A 16,296-nucleotide genomic window follows, 5' to 3' on the forward strand; every position below is an offset into this window, starting at 1 on the left:
GCCACCATTATGGTGGGAGGAAACTAAGGGAAATCCACGACCAGACTTGGCCTGTACCAACATCATGTGTGTGTTAATCACTTGACCAAGACACCCCGCTCTTCCTACATTTTCATTCAGACCATAAACATACCGCGTATCTACCTTGAGATTCATAATAGTTGATATATAGCAAGGTCATAAGCTTCACAATTCATTCAACAATTTCCATGGAGTGAAAAGAAAGTAAACTGATTAAGATGTAGCAGATCAAAAATGTATATTCAGCCAAGTGATGAGCTACACAAGTCATTCAACAATGTCCATGAAATGAAATGGCAATGAACTGATTAAGATGTAGCAGATCAAAATGTATATTTAGCAATCCCACAACCATCCATAGGTTGCTGCAAGATCTTGTATCTAAAAAAAGTTCTACACTTAATTAAATCTTATTTCGGATAAAACAATGATAAGGTTTACTTCAGAGTGGAAATACACAATGCCCCTCTGTTCTAACAAACTAAAACAGCTGGCAACAAAACTGAACGACTTGTTTTGTTTGTTTGATTGAGGTTTAATCTTGTTTTCAACATTATTTCGGTCATATCGCGATGGCGTCTCCTTGTATCAGGCCAGTCCCATCCTGACATATTTTCACTGCTGCCTCACTGGAATGCCATGCCTAAGACACCAGACAACGCCAGAATCAGTCACATAATACTGACACTGGGCCGACCACGACATCACCTATTCCTCTTATGCCCTAAGAGAGGTACATGTAGTACCAAGGTTACCAATTTTTAGTCTTAGGTATGATTTTTGGATTGAATCTCGATTTACTGTTTACAATGGACTTAAGGCATTACAACAATATATCCTTGTGGGTCAGAGATAGTTGATTTGAAGCCATTTATCCTGCAAGACCAAAGAAAGTTGATCTGGAAAACCGAAAACATTAATTCTCACAGGCCAGAGGGAGGTGACTTCATATTTGAAATCATGAATCATCATAGCTCATAAAGATCCCCTTTGTGACCAAGCTGCTTTCAAAGCTGTAACCGTTTAAGTGCCACATGTCAAAGGAAGGTAACAGAAATAATGAATCCTAATAGGTCATAGGGATTTGATTTGAGACTAGTAATCCTCATATAGGCCATTAATCCTTACAGGTGAAACAGCCGATTGAATGCATGCCAATTCACATCAAAGAGAGCTAGACACACCCAGACACAGAAATCTCTCTTCCAATCACATCTTATTACATTCTTTTTAAATAACAAATACATGCAAAGTTTTATAAATGTACATTTTCAAACACAACAGAAATTATGTAAAAAAGCACCATGAAAAAATGTGGGTAAGTGTTAAAGTGTAAAAATACTCTTCCAAAAACAGAAATTATGTAAAATAGCACCATGCAAAAAGTGGAGGTGGTCATAACCGTACCGTATGGAATGCTTCTAAAATTTACAGAAGCATCACAGTTTTGTTATGTGGCAAGGCATTTCTCCAGCCTGCACGTAACAATGATGAGAGCATAGTGACAAGTGCTGAGAATCTGGGGTCATCGGCCAAATTATTGTCCTCCAGTGGGTCAGTGTCATGGTCATACAGCTCTCTGGCATATACCACTGACCAGTCCTGGACAAAGCGCTTCTTCAGGTACTTGACCCATTCCGTGTAGCGGTACTGCGGAGTGCGCATGCTGTAGCCCATGATCTTGATATCCTTCAGATGGGGCTGGTCACTATTCTCTTGAGGTTCTACAGAAGGTCTTGGATACTGGCTGAAAACTGCCGTTTTCCAGTTCACCTGGTTTGGCATGGTACTTAACCAGGCATTTTTTATGATGGGACAAAAACTTACCCCTTCTGAACAGAATGAGATGAGTGATGAGTTTTGGGGACAAATTTGTGGCACAGGCAAGCCTGCTAATTCTGACAAAGTAGGAAATAAATCCACCAGCTCGACTAGAGCATTGGTGGCCTTTACATGAATACTGTCTTTCTGTATTGCACTATTAAACATTTGTTTCTGAGTCATGGTAACAATGCTTTTCCTTGAAAAAACTGCAGAATTCTGCATTTCTGCAGAAGATGCATCAAAAGGATTGATGTATGGGAAAAGTTTTCCTGATGGCTCTTTTTGACCTGGAATGTATACTATCAGAGGAACTCGAACAGCCACCTCGAAATTACTGAACTTTGACCATTCCTGATGTTCCCCAAGAGACCAGCCTGCGAAGATAAAAAGTAACTTAATCATGTAATATGTCAAAATAAACAATAAACAACCAGGGACACAAAATCAATGCTACATGCAGGTTAAAGCTTAAGGTTAGGCTAAACCTGACTGAATACTGAATAAATGCACAGCTAAGTATTAACTTGCCAATCTCATACCGCAGCAAATCAACCTCAAGTCTATTCCCTCTCAATAAAGAAAAAGAAAAAGAAAAAACTTGATTGATTGATTTATTGCAGCTTAAATGCCATGCTCAATAATTTTTCACTGACATGATGGCAATCAGTATTGTGAAAACTGGCATGCCAAGGGCAAACTATCGACATTTGGCAATTTACGAGCAAACTTCCCCACCTATGACATAAAGTCTTACAAATCATAATCCACAACCATCCACAAGTTGGTGCCAGACCTTCCCATGTAGGGCCGGAGAGAAAGCCAGCATCAGCTGGACCTGAACTCACAGCGACCGCATTGAGGCTCCTGGGTCATTACGCTGCGCTATGCGCTAACCAACTAAGCCCCTGATACTTACCATAAAAGCTGTAGAACTACATTGAATGAACACTAAACTTGCAGGGACTGTCAGTCAAAATAGGGCCGTTTCAAGTTTGAACTCATTCAAAGAAAAACAGTCTGACTGTACCATGCAACTTGTATAACGTTAGGCAACAAAAACATATGTATCACCTGTCTCTTCATTTTTTAGAGGGGCACAAATGACCCCTCTTCCTCTAGTTCAATTTTCTCCAACGTTTGTCTATTCTAAATTACTTTTTGTGTGAATAGTTGCCTAACAATTCTGATAGGCCACATGATACAAGCAGACTTTTCTACCTTAGGTGATAAAAGTTTGAATTCAAAAAAGACCTATTGGAATGTCCTAACTTGTGCTGCATTATGATGTCCAAGCAGTGATCATTCATCTCACTTGTGCAAGATTGGAGTCATTAAAAAGATTAACATTGGCCATCTTGGTACTTCTTTGAATCACACTGATATGTACATGTAGCCTAGGAGGCCTGTCAGTGTGTGTCATTCATGAAAAAGTTTACAAGAAATATGAATTAAAAAGTTTGTGAAAAAGGCCCCTGATTGGTACCATTGTGAAATTACTTGAACGACTGACCACTGAGACAGACCACTGTGAAATTACTTAAATGAGAATGACAATCCTGTAAAGCTGCTACAAAAAAAAATAAACAAAAAATGCACCAAATTTAATTTTCAATGCAAAAATATAGTAGTCAGACAGCGAGAGAAAAAATCTACTACTGGCAAGATTTATCGAAACTACAAATGGCAATGCCTACCATGATCTCCTATGAAACTGATGATGGTGTTATTGGCAAGGCCCAGTTCATCAAGTGTGGACAGAACCTGTCCCAGCAAATCATCCATATAGGTTGTGGCTGCATAGTAGCTCTGTCTCATCAGCAGCTGCAAAACGATAAATATCACATTTCTGAAAAAGGTCACCGGAGCAGACAAGTCAATGACACAACCTCAGACAAAACAACTGATGCTGTGTTTGAATGTACAATCTCCCTGGCCACATGTCAGTGGTTTACAGTGGTCTGTCTCAGACAAACCAACTGATGCTGTGTTTGAATGTACAATCTCCCTGGCCACATGTCAGTGGTTTACAGTGGTCTGTCTCAGACAAACCAACTGATGCTGTGTTTGAATGTACAATCTCCCTGGCCACATGTCAGTGGTTTACAGTGGTCTGTCTCAGACAAACCAACTGATGCTGTGTTTGAATGTACAATCTCACTGGCCACATGTTACTGGTTTACAGTGGTCTGACCTCAGACAAGTCAGCTGATGCTGTGTTTGAATATACAACCTCACTAGCCACAAGTCAGTGGTTTACAGCAGTCTGATCTCAGACAAGCCAGCTGATGCTACGCAACCTCATAACGCTCAGAAAATACATATAGTGTTTCTACCTTTTGTTTTTCGATATCAGCAGATCATGCAAAGCTGCATAATCTCTATGCTAGTCTTGAATCAGTTCCAGACCTATTGCACATGTAAATGATGCGTGTCAAACTCGGGTTCCAATCAATAGATTCCTTTCCATTTTTTTTTCAGGTTTTTCTTCTTTTAATCCTTCTTATTTCTAATACTCAGTGTACAATTTATACAGAGTGTACAGGTCTGATCCCTGAAATTGATGTCCTCAACAGCTGTATTTAATACCTGAAAATGTTTTGGCACTGGTCCATAAGGAAAGCTGGTATTCAGTCTTTTCACATCATCTCTTCTCCTTAAGTCTTCCCAAGGGTTCCATGCCACTGATGGCATCCCTTTTGGTAGAGTGTGATCTTTGGCAAGGTGGATCTCAGACAAGGGATACAACTCTGTAACATATAATGGCCATTACCTGTAGGTGGCAGGGTCTCTCCATACAGGGTCTCTGCTTAACATGAAGAATATTTGTGTTGTGCTTAAAGACATGTGCTGAACAAACAATACTGAAAACATTTTATTTCCAGAGCATACAATACCTGATGCATAAACAGTAAAGGAGAATGAAGGTATATGATTCAGGACTATTGGTTTTTAGGTATGTTAAGATACTGTTATTTGCAGAGTGGAAAAAATGTATCCAAGTGTTGTGGATTGTGTAATTTTTCCTCTTTTACAACAGCAGTCATGTTAATGGCAAATTACAGTGCACAGAATAAACTACTGGTGGCCCCACCCCCAGGTACATGTTAAAACTGTTTTATGTTAAGCCACAACCGAACCAGCAAAGCTTTGGAGAAGAGCTTGCCACCTGACTGGACAGATATGATCAGCTGATGATTGGTGATACCAATGTTTTCTGTCCATCAGCAAAATTATAACCTTATCCATCACCAAAAGTACATATTAATCTTCAGTGTCAACTCTCAGTCTACTTACTTCGATACTCCTCCGGATACTTCAAGGGAATGTGGGGCTTATGAAAGCCCACGGCCAGAAAAAATGGTGCCTGTTCCTTGTCTCCATTTTGTGACCTGTTCCGTAAAAATTGCATGGCATACTGGGCGCTCTGAATATCTGGTAATGTGCCCTGAGGCTGTTCGCTGACCTTCACAGGACATACTATGTTACAATACAGCTCACTCCCAGGTCCTTTACATACCTAGGTTAAAACAGAAATTACCATAAATGTGGTATTTTATTTATTGTATTGTTGCTTACTCAAATACGCTATACCTAGTACTCAAGACTTTTTCACCTATATGTTTCAGTTTATGAGGTCATTTATGCACTGGACAAGGCATTCTTATGGATGTACAACTTCTTGGTTTATTTAACACAACGTTTCGATGCAGATACTAGCATCGTTATCAAGTCATTCACTTGATAACGATGCTAGTATCTGCATCGAAACGTTGTGTTAAATAAACCAAGAAGTTGTACATCCATAAGAATGCCTTGTCCAGTGTATCTCCTCACCGACTTCTAAATGCCACTTAAGCAAGCAGGTCATTTATGGGTCGAGGTGGTAAATCAATGACCCATGGCAAATTAATACTGAGCCATATTCCCAAATATGAGACATATACATGTATGTAGAGACTTGCACATCATATTGATGGAGCATATGTGCTCTTCAACAAACAGTTGTATAAGCGGTGATGACCATTATTATTATCCCCACAAACTGAAAGGCAAAATACAAGCACCCAAACCAATCTGCCACGGCATGATACCCTTGATATGACTGACCTTATGTAGCTATGCTATGCTGTACTATTCACTCACTTGGATAAAACAAAGTTTAATGTTATAAGTGTTTTAAGTATTACCTAAATTTTTTTTCTCAGTGACAACTACTTGTATATAGGACATCTGTTAAGTGATTTGACTAAACACTAGCTTCATTTTATACACATGTATATATGTGTGAACAAAGGTGTTAAATGTAACTTTAAATATACAATTACTGCAATTCTTCAACTTTTTGGCATGTGTGTAAGGTGTTTTTTCAAGCATATTCTTAAAGTGAACATAAAATGTGCCATTATAATATACATAGAAAAAATGATATAGGACACTTATCACAGAAAAATATGTAAAAAATTCTATAAAGCTTTCAAAGCCAAGAAGTCAAGCACTGGAGACACGGCACTGAAAGACAATACATGCTGAGCAGGCATGTTGTAGAAGCCCTTATGAACTTTGCCAATCACTAGCGCTGAAGGCGTCACGTGATAATTGGCTGCCAAGTCATAGAACCTATTAGCTCTCGATTGTCTGTGTGGTTTCTTATAGTGGATAGACAGATATCAATGCAATAAACTGGATTTTGCAGTTACTGTAGGTGTTAAAGTGATGCATTTTGGCCCACACATTTATAAGCAAGGAACTCAGAATGGTTGCCCATGTCACAATGCGTAGATGTTGGGCCCGAGACTGAGTTGGCAAGAAAAACTGATATCGTGATGTCGAATTATTTTTTCCTAGCAAATCAGATTTATTACAAAAATATCTTCCCAAAATTTGACTGAAAGAGTATGTTATGAGCCAGAAGGCCCAGCTATGTTCGGTTACCTGAAGGTGGTACAGCCAGCTAGGCCTACCACTTACTCCCATGCAGGACAAGGATGAGCAGGATCGCTAAAACACAACGCTAGTGTCCACAAACATCGCCTTGAACAAGCGCCAAGCTAAAAGAAACATCAGCCATTTGAACACGGAACAGAGCTAATACTCTTTGGTTGGGTATCAGGCATTCTTGTTTGTATTTTCTCATTGTCAGATTGATTAATACTGATGGTACAGGAGAGCACCTAGGTTTTGCGACGTCATTCTAGATAGCTATAACATGGCAGAATCGCACCATCAAAAGAGTGGCTAGGTACTGACAATTGTTTGCTATTGATTTTATTGATAAGTTATGTACAATTTCTTAAATATTTTAGAACATTTCTGGAATGCTACTTTATTAAATAATTCAGTTTTAATTTTAAGGCAAAATTTTGTACAGGTTGATAAAATTACACTTTTTGTGAGGCAGTGAAACTGGCCAATCCAAACAATGTAGCTTTGTCTCCAACATCAACATAAACTGTGCATAAATTGCACTGGAAGTTACTTTTCCACATGCGAAAACGTTGAGGAAATACGGTAGTCCTGTACTTTATATTACACTTTACACTGGACTTCATACTTAGACAGTCATACTTTTTGATTATTACATGTATTTATTTTGATGTTTATGCACCTTATGTATCAAACCAATAAAAACAAATCAGGAAAGGTTTAGGGAAAAGGCTTTCGCATAATCTGTTACAGAGGGCCTTAAAATCCACTGGCTCTCAGGATGTTCCCCTGAACTGAAATATACTGTGTTTATTTATGTCCATTAGTTAAAACCATCTATATAAAAGATTTGGATGCTTCTAAACTTGTTTATGCTGGTTTCTCTGTCTTTATAATAGAGCTCTTACCTTGGCATCCCTGAACTGCTCAGTTGAAGGGTGATATGGGACTTCAGACCAACTGTACGGGTAGTCATCTGTCCTCCCAGAAAGACTCCCTGTTCACAAAATATATAATTTATATCTCCGAATGTTATTTGCTATTAAAGACACCACATGCAACTCTAAACACCTAACCAAGAAAACTGCCAATCAGGAACAGTTACTTTGCTACTACTGGAGATTTCAAATAACACTTACCATTGATATTTTGACAGATTAGTCCCATTTATTTATTAGATTGAATTTTTCAACGGTATGCTGTATCTTGGGTGGAAGGATCTGAATCGTCCATCATTGCTACTGAGGTAGTTTTCTCACTGGCTACGGGCAAATCTCTCATTGACTCATGAGACTTGTTTTCGCAAAAACGTCAGCTATTTATGGATTAAGGATTTAGGAAATCCCTCATTAAGAACATGGTGACTGTACAGCTATCTGTATCATCATTATTAGATTCATCAATCTGTAATTTAGCATTTGTACTTAAAATGAGGTCTCTTATACATTAATACAGGTAATTCAAGAAATGTAGAATTTTTAAATTCCTTAAACTCAAATTTAGAAGGGATTCCCTCCCTGTGAAAAGTATTTTAATGCTTCAGAGAACTCTCAAACAATTGCGCTCTTCCCGACAATTCATAATTTTGAAATTATTACCTAAGTAGTATTTCAGACAGTGAAACTAACCTTTTAATGTACATTTTAGTTAATTAACATGACAGCAACAACAAACACATGTGCATGTATGTCAAAAAACATTATTGTCTTACCAGGATGAAATATCTTTCCAACAGATACAGTGTGGTAGCCATTCTCTTTGAAGTGTTGTGGTAAAGTTGTGAAGTTTCCAGGAAATTTTCGCCAATAGCTTTCAACATTGTCAAATTTCTTGGTTGTTTCTGGCCTCCGACTTAATAAAAATGCTGTCCGACTTGGGCCACAAAGTGCTTGCTAAGAACACATCATAGAAAAAAGGGAACAATATTACCAAAACCATACAACTATCTAAAATTAAAAAAAAAATCAGAATATGCAACAAGGGGTCCATACTTTGAAAAAGTCCAATGAACAAGTGAAAAAATGTAAGATATAAATATTTTAATGGTTTAAATCCTTGTGAACATAAATGAACTTAGCCTAATTTCTCAACCTTTATGAATATGAAACAGCAACTTTCAGTGAAATTTATGCACGTATATAATCTGATTTTGGAGACAAAAAGTATAATTTTATCAGTCTACAGAGAATAATGCCTTCAGAATATCACAAAATAAACAACTTGCTAACATGCGGAAAGGTTCAAGAATTACAGTAAAATGGTTCAGTGAGTGTTGATACCTGGCTGAATGCATTAGTAAACATCATTGAATGAGATGCAAGCTGATCTATGTTAGGGGTGACCACATTTGGGTAACCGTAGCAACCAAGGGATGGTCTAAGGTCATCTACTACAATGAACAGCACATTCGGTCGGCAGTCAACAACACCTGAGGAAGAAATAAGAATATTTAAATGGACTATCTTTGTAGTATTAATTGCATTAATTGTTTCAACTGTCACAGTTTTTGTTGGCCACAAGTTCAAAACATTTACATTTTTCAAATTTCAACACATCATTTAGGTGAGTACCTTCCTGTTGTGGTGACACTAAAAAGCACCCATACTTGGAATTGATTTCTCAGATGTGATTTGAATTATAATTGATCCAGTTAAAACAATGTGGTTTAAAACATCTCTCTTTATATCTGATATACATGACCTCATCAACATGGCCTCATAACAACAATTCAATATCCATTCAACTGTGTTTTAGGAAAAAGGTCACGTTTTATACCAATTAACACATACAGAAATGCTTAGTTCTGACAAAGAATAAACTTTGAATAATATGTTTATACACTGATATTGTTAGAAACTTCCAGAACTATTTCACACGGTCAACCAGAGGGACACATATTTTAATATGCTGATTGCTGTGTCAAATAGGGACAAAAATAATACGTGGAGTCCACAATAGATTTGCACATTTTCTGACAAAGCTCACATTAAAATACCATTAAACCTAATGGTATACAGGGGATCATGCCACTGTACAGTTAAGTTTAGTCATTACACCAGATCTAAGAAAACTTTGTGATTTTGAATCCCACTACAAGGAAAATGCACAGGAAAAGAAAAAAAAAACGAAGGGAATTAAAAGGTAAGGATATGCTGAAAATTTGATCCTTTACTTCATGGAGCACAATTATATCAGGTAAATAGGTAAACATTTACATAATGCCTTTTTCAACATACCACCGAATTTGACCTGTTCTAAATTTTCTAGTTCTAAGCCACACTGTAAGGCTCTCCATCTAGAAACCGGCCCGGATAGCACAGTTGGTAGAGCGTCCGCTTCGGGACCGGTAGATCCAGGATCAATCCTTGATCGAGTCACACCTAAGACTTTAAAAGAGGAAGTTGTAACTTCCTCGCTTGGCGTTCAGCATGATGGGGATAGTGCAACGACTGGTTGACCCGTATCAGTATAATGGCTCGGGCGGGTCGGCTTACTTGCCTTTGGTAAGTCATCTCAGTGAAGCAGCACTAAATAAAAGAGCGGTGGAAATCCGTCCTGCAACAAGGGAGGTACATGCACCCTAAGGATTCCTTCGTCGTCATATGACTGAAAAATTGTTGAGTACGACGTTAAACCCCAAGCACTCACTCACTCACTCTCCACCTAGATGTACACTGAAGATAGAGTAACAATATGAATATTAGATATTAAAAATATCATCTAAAGTTCATCTAGATGGACCAGCTGTAAACACTACATAATCAGGGGACATTACTAATTCATGCTGAATTCTGTTTAAGAAATGGATGTCTCTAATGCAAGCAGGTATGATAATGGTCCAGATACAAAGTTTATATGTAGATGCAATGGTGGGTTTTTGTTGAAAATGTATGGTAAACAGTTTCTGAACAGACTGAAGGGCGATCAATCCGATGGCCTGTGACAGCACCACGGACTGGGTGACTTACAACTGGGCAAAAAGGGCGTTTTATTTTTGCTGAAATTATTAAAATTATCTTTTGAAAGCATAAATTCTTCATATATAGTGAACACTTTAAAATAAACAGATCTATCCAACTTAAAGCACTATGGTTTCTATGTAGACAACTCCCTGTGCCAAACAAACTGTTCATTAAACTAAGAGGCTGAAAACTACTGAGGGGAAAGGGGAACAGTTGTTTTTGTTTAAAGGCTTCCTCCCACCTTAGTTTGTCGCCAAAAAGATTTAAGGTTTCCTGATGTCAGATTTCTGTTAAATTTGTTTTGACCATTCCTTGGTTTATTATTATACCAGTACTAAATGCAGCACAAGGATAAAATAAAGGCTGAAAATAATCCCCATCAAACAGCAAATATACAGAACAAATATAAAACTATTAGCACTTAAGATTAATCTAGTTAGGCCTCATTATTCTGAGACAAATGCATGAGCTGAAACGTGCACATCTATTTCTCATCTCATATACAGGTATAAATTATAATGTGCACATGTATTGTTGGACACCCAACATGTGCTTTTTGCAAATATCTAACTGACATAAACAATAAACTTTGAATTATTAATTTGAAAATGGTATCAGAAATTCCTGAAAATATGGGTAGCGTGCCCTATAGGGTCACACGTGTCTATTTTTGTCACATCCTAGCCTGGGAAAGTTAAAGTTAAATAGAGGATTTATTAATTAATTAAGCTGAGGTTGTTGTCACATTTACATGATTGAGTGAGGAATCTGCTTTTTACATGAACATCTGCGAAGTGGGTCAGCCACCAACAAATGCAGCAGTCTTAACAACAGCGCTCAAATTAAAGCAGATGTAGCCCAACACTTGGAGATCTCCCCCCCGCCCGCCCCCAAACTTTAGTTAAACGACTGTACTTACACAAAGCGAATGATAGATACAGAAGTCTACCAGTAAGTGTTTTGATGGTCATGTCTGGGCATGCCATTCTTCGCCAATATGTTAATCTGATGGATAATTCAATAGCAGAAGAGTATTTCCGGCATGCACGCACTTGTCATCGATTAAAAACCAGGCTCATTTTTCCTTAGAAAATACAAGGTACGTCATGTCTGATCATGTGAACCGGAAGCACGTGCCCAAGTTGTCAAGCTGATGTTGTAGTTGTTATAAGCATTTTCATTGGATGCAATATCCGGGTCGGCTCCTAATCTACCAATCAAATAATCTGGTACATATTTTTGCGTGATCATCTAACTCGAAAACACGGCGTGTTGTGTGTGTCATTTTGTTTTTCGAAAAGATTTTAAAGAAGTCGAAAAACAGGAAAGCTCCATTACCAAGCAGATCTCTGGGTAAGTAACCAAGATGACATATACGCTGTGTTGTAAATTGTGATACCGTTTGGCAAGATTATTTTAGAAGATAGCTTTACGTTGTTGTTGTTAATTTCGCATGCTGATTTGACAAGCGTACAGTCAAATCGTCTAAGAGTTTTAATACGTCTTGGACGGTTGAAGCAACATTCTAATATAAGACGTAAGGCTTTTGGTTAAATCTTCCAAGATGTATTTGCAAGTCATATGGTAGGCTACCCAACGCATTTATGAGCTGGCAAATCGGTGAGAAGGATGGCTGTTGTGAATGAAAAGCAATATCTTCTCTAACAGGCTCTTAATCAATAACGTCACTCGCCCATGTGACATTACAAATCCACGGTGCCAATATCAAAAGCTCCAAAATCTGTACAGCGGTGGCCTGAGGAATATACGGGTCATCTAGTTCACTAGCCCCGAAAGACACTCAATGAAGGTCCAGGCTGATTGTCTTCATTAACAAACAAGTCTCAGGCAAATATAAGACACCATCCTAAAGACCAACTTTCCACACCCACTGCATCACCATCATTTGTTCCTACTCGCTAGAATAGAGTTATTATTGCCATGACGAAATCTACGGCACACATGCCACGGCCACTGACGCCTTCAAGTAGCTACACACATGCTCTGCTTCATCATGGAACAGTTGGAGGATGGCGGCAGTGGCCAAGGCATGTGAGCAGTGGAGGCCTTCATGGCTATAATAAATCTATTCTAAAGCGAGTAGGGGCATACCGTGGTGGTGCGGCTGTGGAAAGCTGGTCTTTCGGTTGGTGTCTTTTATTTGCACATTTATTTGTCGATTTTAAATAACCCTAGGGTCAAGTCTGATATTTTTCCTAAGCCAAAGTGAAATTGCTGAAAACAGTGTTTGCTGATTCTGTAGCGTTGAACGGCAACTGAGTGGTGACCAACAGGTCATTATGATGACTGGTACTTGCGAAGTGGGGCGACTCTCATTCTGAGCAAATCAGTTGCAAGGGTTGTGGTGTCAAACAGCCCCAGATGTAGCACACATCGATTTATGATAGAAAAGTTTAAATGTGTGAGTGAACAGTGGTAAATGTTTCTTGCAGTAAATCTGACATATTTTGGACTGTTTCACACTGAAAGTACTGCGTGGCGTGAAGTGAAGGTTACCTCGCTCTGGAACTAACTGGCTGGCAGGTTGTTCATAGTACAGTTCTAGAGATTTTTCAGTTACAATGTTAACATCAGTTTTGCCCAAATTGCTATGTGTCCTTAATGCACTAATACAAATAATATTCCTTTTAAAATGATTCAACACCAAAGGAATTGGTATCCATACATAGTGTTTTGATCTTTCTACAATGACCGAACCTGTAAATGCCTGTGAAAAAAGCTATTGGCAGATTTTCCACAACATGACATTACATGGGAAAACAGTGCTGTCAGTATTAATTTTGTCATCTTTTAAGCATGTTAACTCCACCCTGAGTTCCAGTCAATTGAGTAAATGTGCTTTATGATTGTATTAGTGTAACAGCTATCCATTCAACAATCTTATTTTCCTTTTCCTTATCTGTTTAAGGTATCTCTGAGCAAGTGAACCATAGCAGTCAAAGCAAGATGGCTAATCTACTGGAACAACAGATTACTCAAGCCACGAAGGTGATTGAAGATCAGTTAGATGCTGAGATTCAAAAGCTGGACAAGATGGATGAAGATGACTTTGAGGTTCTCAGACAGAAACGCCTTCAGGCAATGAAAAAAGCAGCAAAGCAGAAAGAGGAGTGGCTGGCTAATGGGCATGGAGAGTACATGGAAGTGGCTAATGAGAAAGAGTTCTTTGAGGAATGCAAAAAGAGCAAGAACGTTATTTGTCACTTTTACAGGGATAGCACTTTTCGTTGTAAGATTGTTGACAAACACATGGCCATTTTAGCTCCGAAACACATCGAAGCCAAGTTCATGAAAATCAATGTGGAGAAGTGTCCGTTCCTGGTGGATCGTCTTAGAATCAAAGTCATCCCTACTATATGCATTGCCAAAGAGGGTCAGACTTTCGACTACATTGTAGGGTTTGATGATCTGGGTGGCATTGATGAGTTTCCCACTGAAATGCTGGAATGGAGACTGGGACGTTCAGAAGTGATCAACTATAATGGAGACCTTTTAAACCCACCCCTCCCTCAAGCCTCCAAGAAACCATCAAAGTCTGTATTTGGGTACGAGAAGAAAAAGGCTATTAGAGGAAAAGATGATGATGATAGCAGTGATAATGATGACTGGTAGATTTGACAAGGACAGTTATGACACTCGTATTTATGCTGTTTGACTCCAGTCATTTGACATTACAAAATGCCAGTCTTATACCACTAAGCAGGAAGCTTGTTAAGAAAGCTTCATAAAGATGTCACCTTTCACAAATACATTATACGTACCACACAATGACGTATACGTCGATAATTGTTGTAATGCATCATTTAAGCATTAGCTTGGATGTATTGTACCTCATTTTATCATGCCTCTGCACTGAAAGATTAAAATGTAGTTCTCATTGCACAAAGTTGAAGTGCCGAGATCCATTAATCTAACAGCTCTATGTATTTTTAACCTCCTAGCACTAGTATGTCAGGATATGTCAGCTTTATGTGATGACTTGACAGATCAGAATCCATGTTGATGGAAGTTTAATTAACCTGCCTGTGATCTAATTTACAGTACATGTATATTTAATGTGATTACTTTTCTTACACCAGTACATGTGCTTCATCTTTGGCCATATTCATTAAAATTCTGCAAGACTTGACCATTAGCTACTTGGTTTTTTATATAATAGTTTACTGAGAGTAAACTGTTTCTCTTTTAAAGTTTTCATACACAGCCAAATTATTGTTTTGCACAATTACCAGTATGTTTCATGTATTCATTTATTTGATTGGTGAGGTGTCATACATTCAGGAATATGTCACTTTACAACAGTCCCAGCATTATGATGGGAAGAAACCAGGCAGATCGCAGGGGAAACCCATGATCGTCTACAGGTTGCTATTACATGTATTTAACATAGATCATAGATGGTTGTAGAAATGTTTTTGACAAAACTCTCATCATTAAAAACATACTAATACTTAGATTTCTAAAACATATCTGTGGTGGATAAAACTGCACCTTACACTGTAAAGCATAAATATATTTTGCAAAATTATGCACCAGGTATATTTCACACAGGTATGCTTTCAAAGGGTGATCTTCCTGCCTAAAACATATTTCTTTGAATGGAGTACTTAAAGAATTGTTCACTAACATGGTGGTTCTAACTTGTAATGGAGGAAACGCTAGTGCTCAGAATTAACCACCATTGATGTATATGAAGGTAAGTCACAGGCATTCGACCAGAGACAGCTGTTTACGCCATGGTAGTGTAAGGCAAGTCATTTTCAGCCAGCTTCACACAAGATCATCATACTGGCACTACAGGCACTACTGGCACTATTAACAAATGATGTTGTCAACACCTGGAGAACTGATTGGGGGTGGAGGGAATTCTTAGTTTTCCCTATCCGAGGCTTGGATTAAACCATTAGGCCTTGCGTCCAACTGCCTTGAGCAACAAGCATCTTTGTCACTCAAGCAAACAAAGCTATACCCAAGCCATCCTTAAAAATTCTTTGTTGGCCGTAACTTGACCTAATCAGAAAATTAGGATAGGTCAGGAGTGAATTTTGATTTTTTACTTTGGCTATGAGAAGATACAGATTTCCAACAAATTAACATTGTAAGAAAAGAAAGAAAAACTTTCAAATACCCCAGTAAAAAATTTGAACTTTGGTTGGATTATGCCTAACAAACATATTTATAATGATGTCCCCCAATGGCCATATTGGGTGGATAGTATTTGAGAAGTCCGAGTATCTGCCTCTTGAAAGGCCACTTGAGTTCTATAGTGTACACCATGTGTCAGATTGTTTTGCCACATCACTCACTTCATGGCAGTTCAGCTAAATTGGAACAAATGTACCAAAGATTTTGTTTGCCCTTGTGCCAAGTTATACCTCAACTTGAATCCACTGAACACTATGATGAGCCAAATACATAAATATTTTCACATGATTCTTCACCATTGCCAAAAGTTCACTAGTACCTTTACAGAAAACGTAATATCAACAGATTTCAATGAAATTTTTACATCATTTAACTGACTTTGGCAAAAGCACTGATCTAT

General features: G+C 38.2%; 2 protein-coding genes across 2 annotated transcripts; one reads left to right on the top strand and one right to left on the bottom strand.

Moving 5' to 3' along the window:
* Positions 1-245: 245 nt before the first annotated feature.
* Positions 246-11,844, bottom strand: LOC135472283 (iduronate 2-sulfatase-like). The gene is made up of 8 exons (XM_064751721.1): positions 11,650-11,844; positions 9,048-9,196; positions 8,480-8,660; positions 7,677-7,765; positions 5,140-5,362; positions 4,432-4,592; positions 3,540-3,666; positions 246-2,219 (listed from the first exon to the last, which is right to left on the bottom strand). Exons 1-8 carry the CDS (start codon positions 11,714-11,716, stop codon positions 1,450-1,452), a joined length of 1,767 nt encoding a protein of 588 aa, XP_064607791.1. The 5' UTR covers positions 11,717-11,844; the 3' UTR covers positions 246-1,449.
* Positions 11,845-11,987: 143 nt separating this feature from the next.
* Positions 11,988-14,877, top strand: LOC135473731 (thioredoxin domain-containing protein 9-like). The gene is made up of 2 exons (XM_064753603.1): positions 11,988-12,083; positions 13,660-14,877. The coding sequence occupies exon 2, from the start codon at positions 13,698-13,700 to the stop codon at positions 14,361-14,363; it is 666 nt and encodes a 221-aa protein (XP_064609673.1). The 5' UTR covers positions 11,988-12,083; positions 13,660-13,697; the 3' UTR covers positions 14,364-14,877.
* Positions 14,878-16,296: the final 1,419 nt, after the last annotated feature.

The sequence above is a fragment of the Liolophura sinensis genome, chromosome 8 (assembly GCF_032854445.1).
Source record: "Liolophura sinensis isolate JHLJ2023 chromosome 8, CUHK_Ljap_v2, whole genome shotgun sequence".
NCBI lineage: Eukaryota > Metazoa > Mollusca > Polyplacophora > Chitonida > Chitonidae > Liolophura > Liolophura sinensis.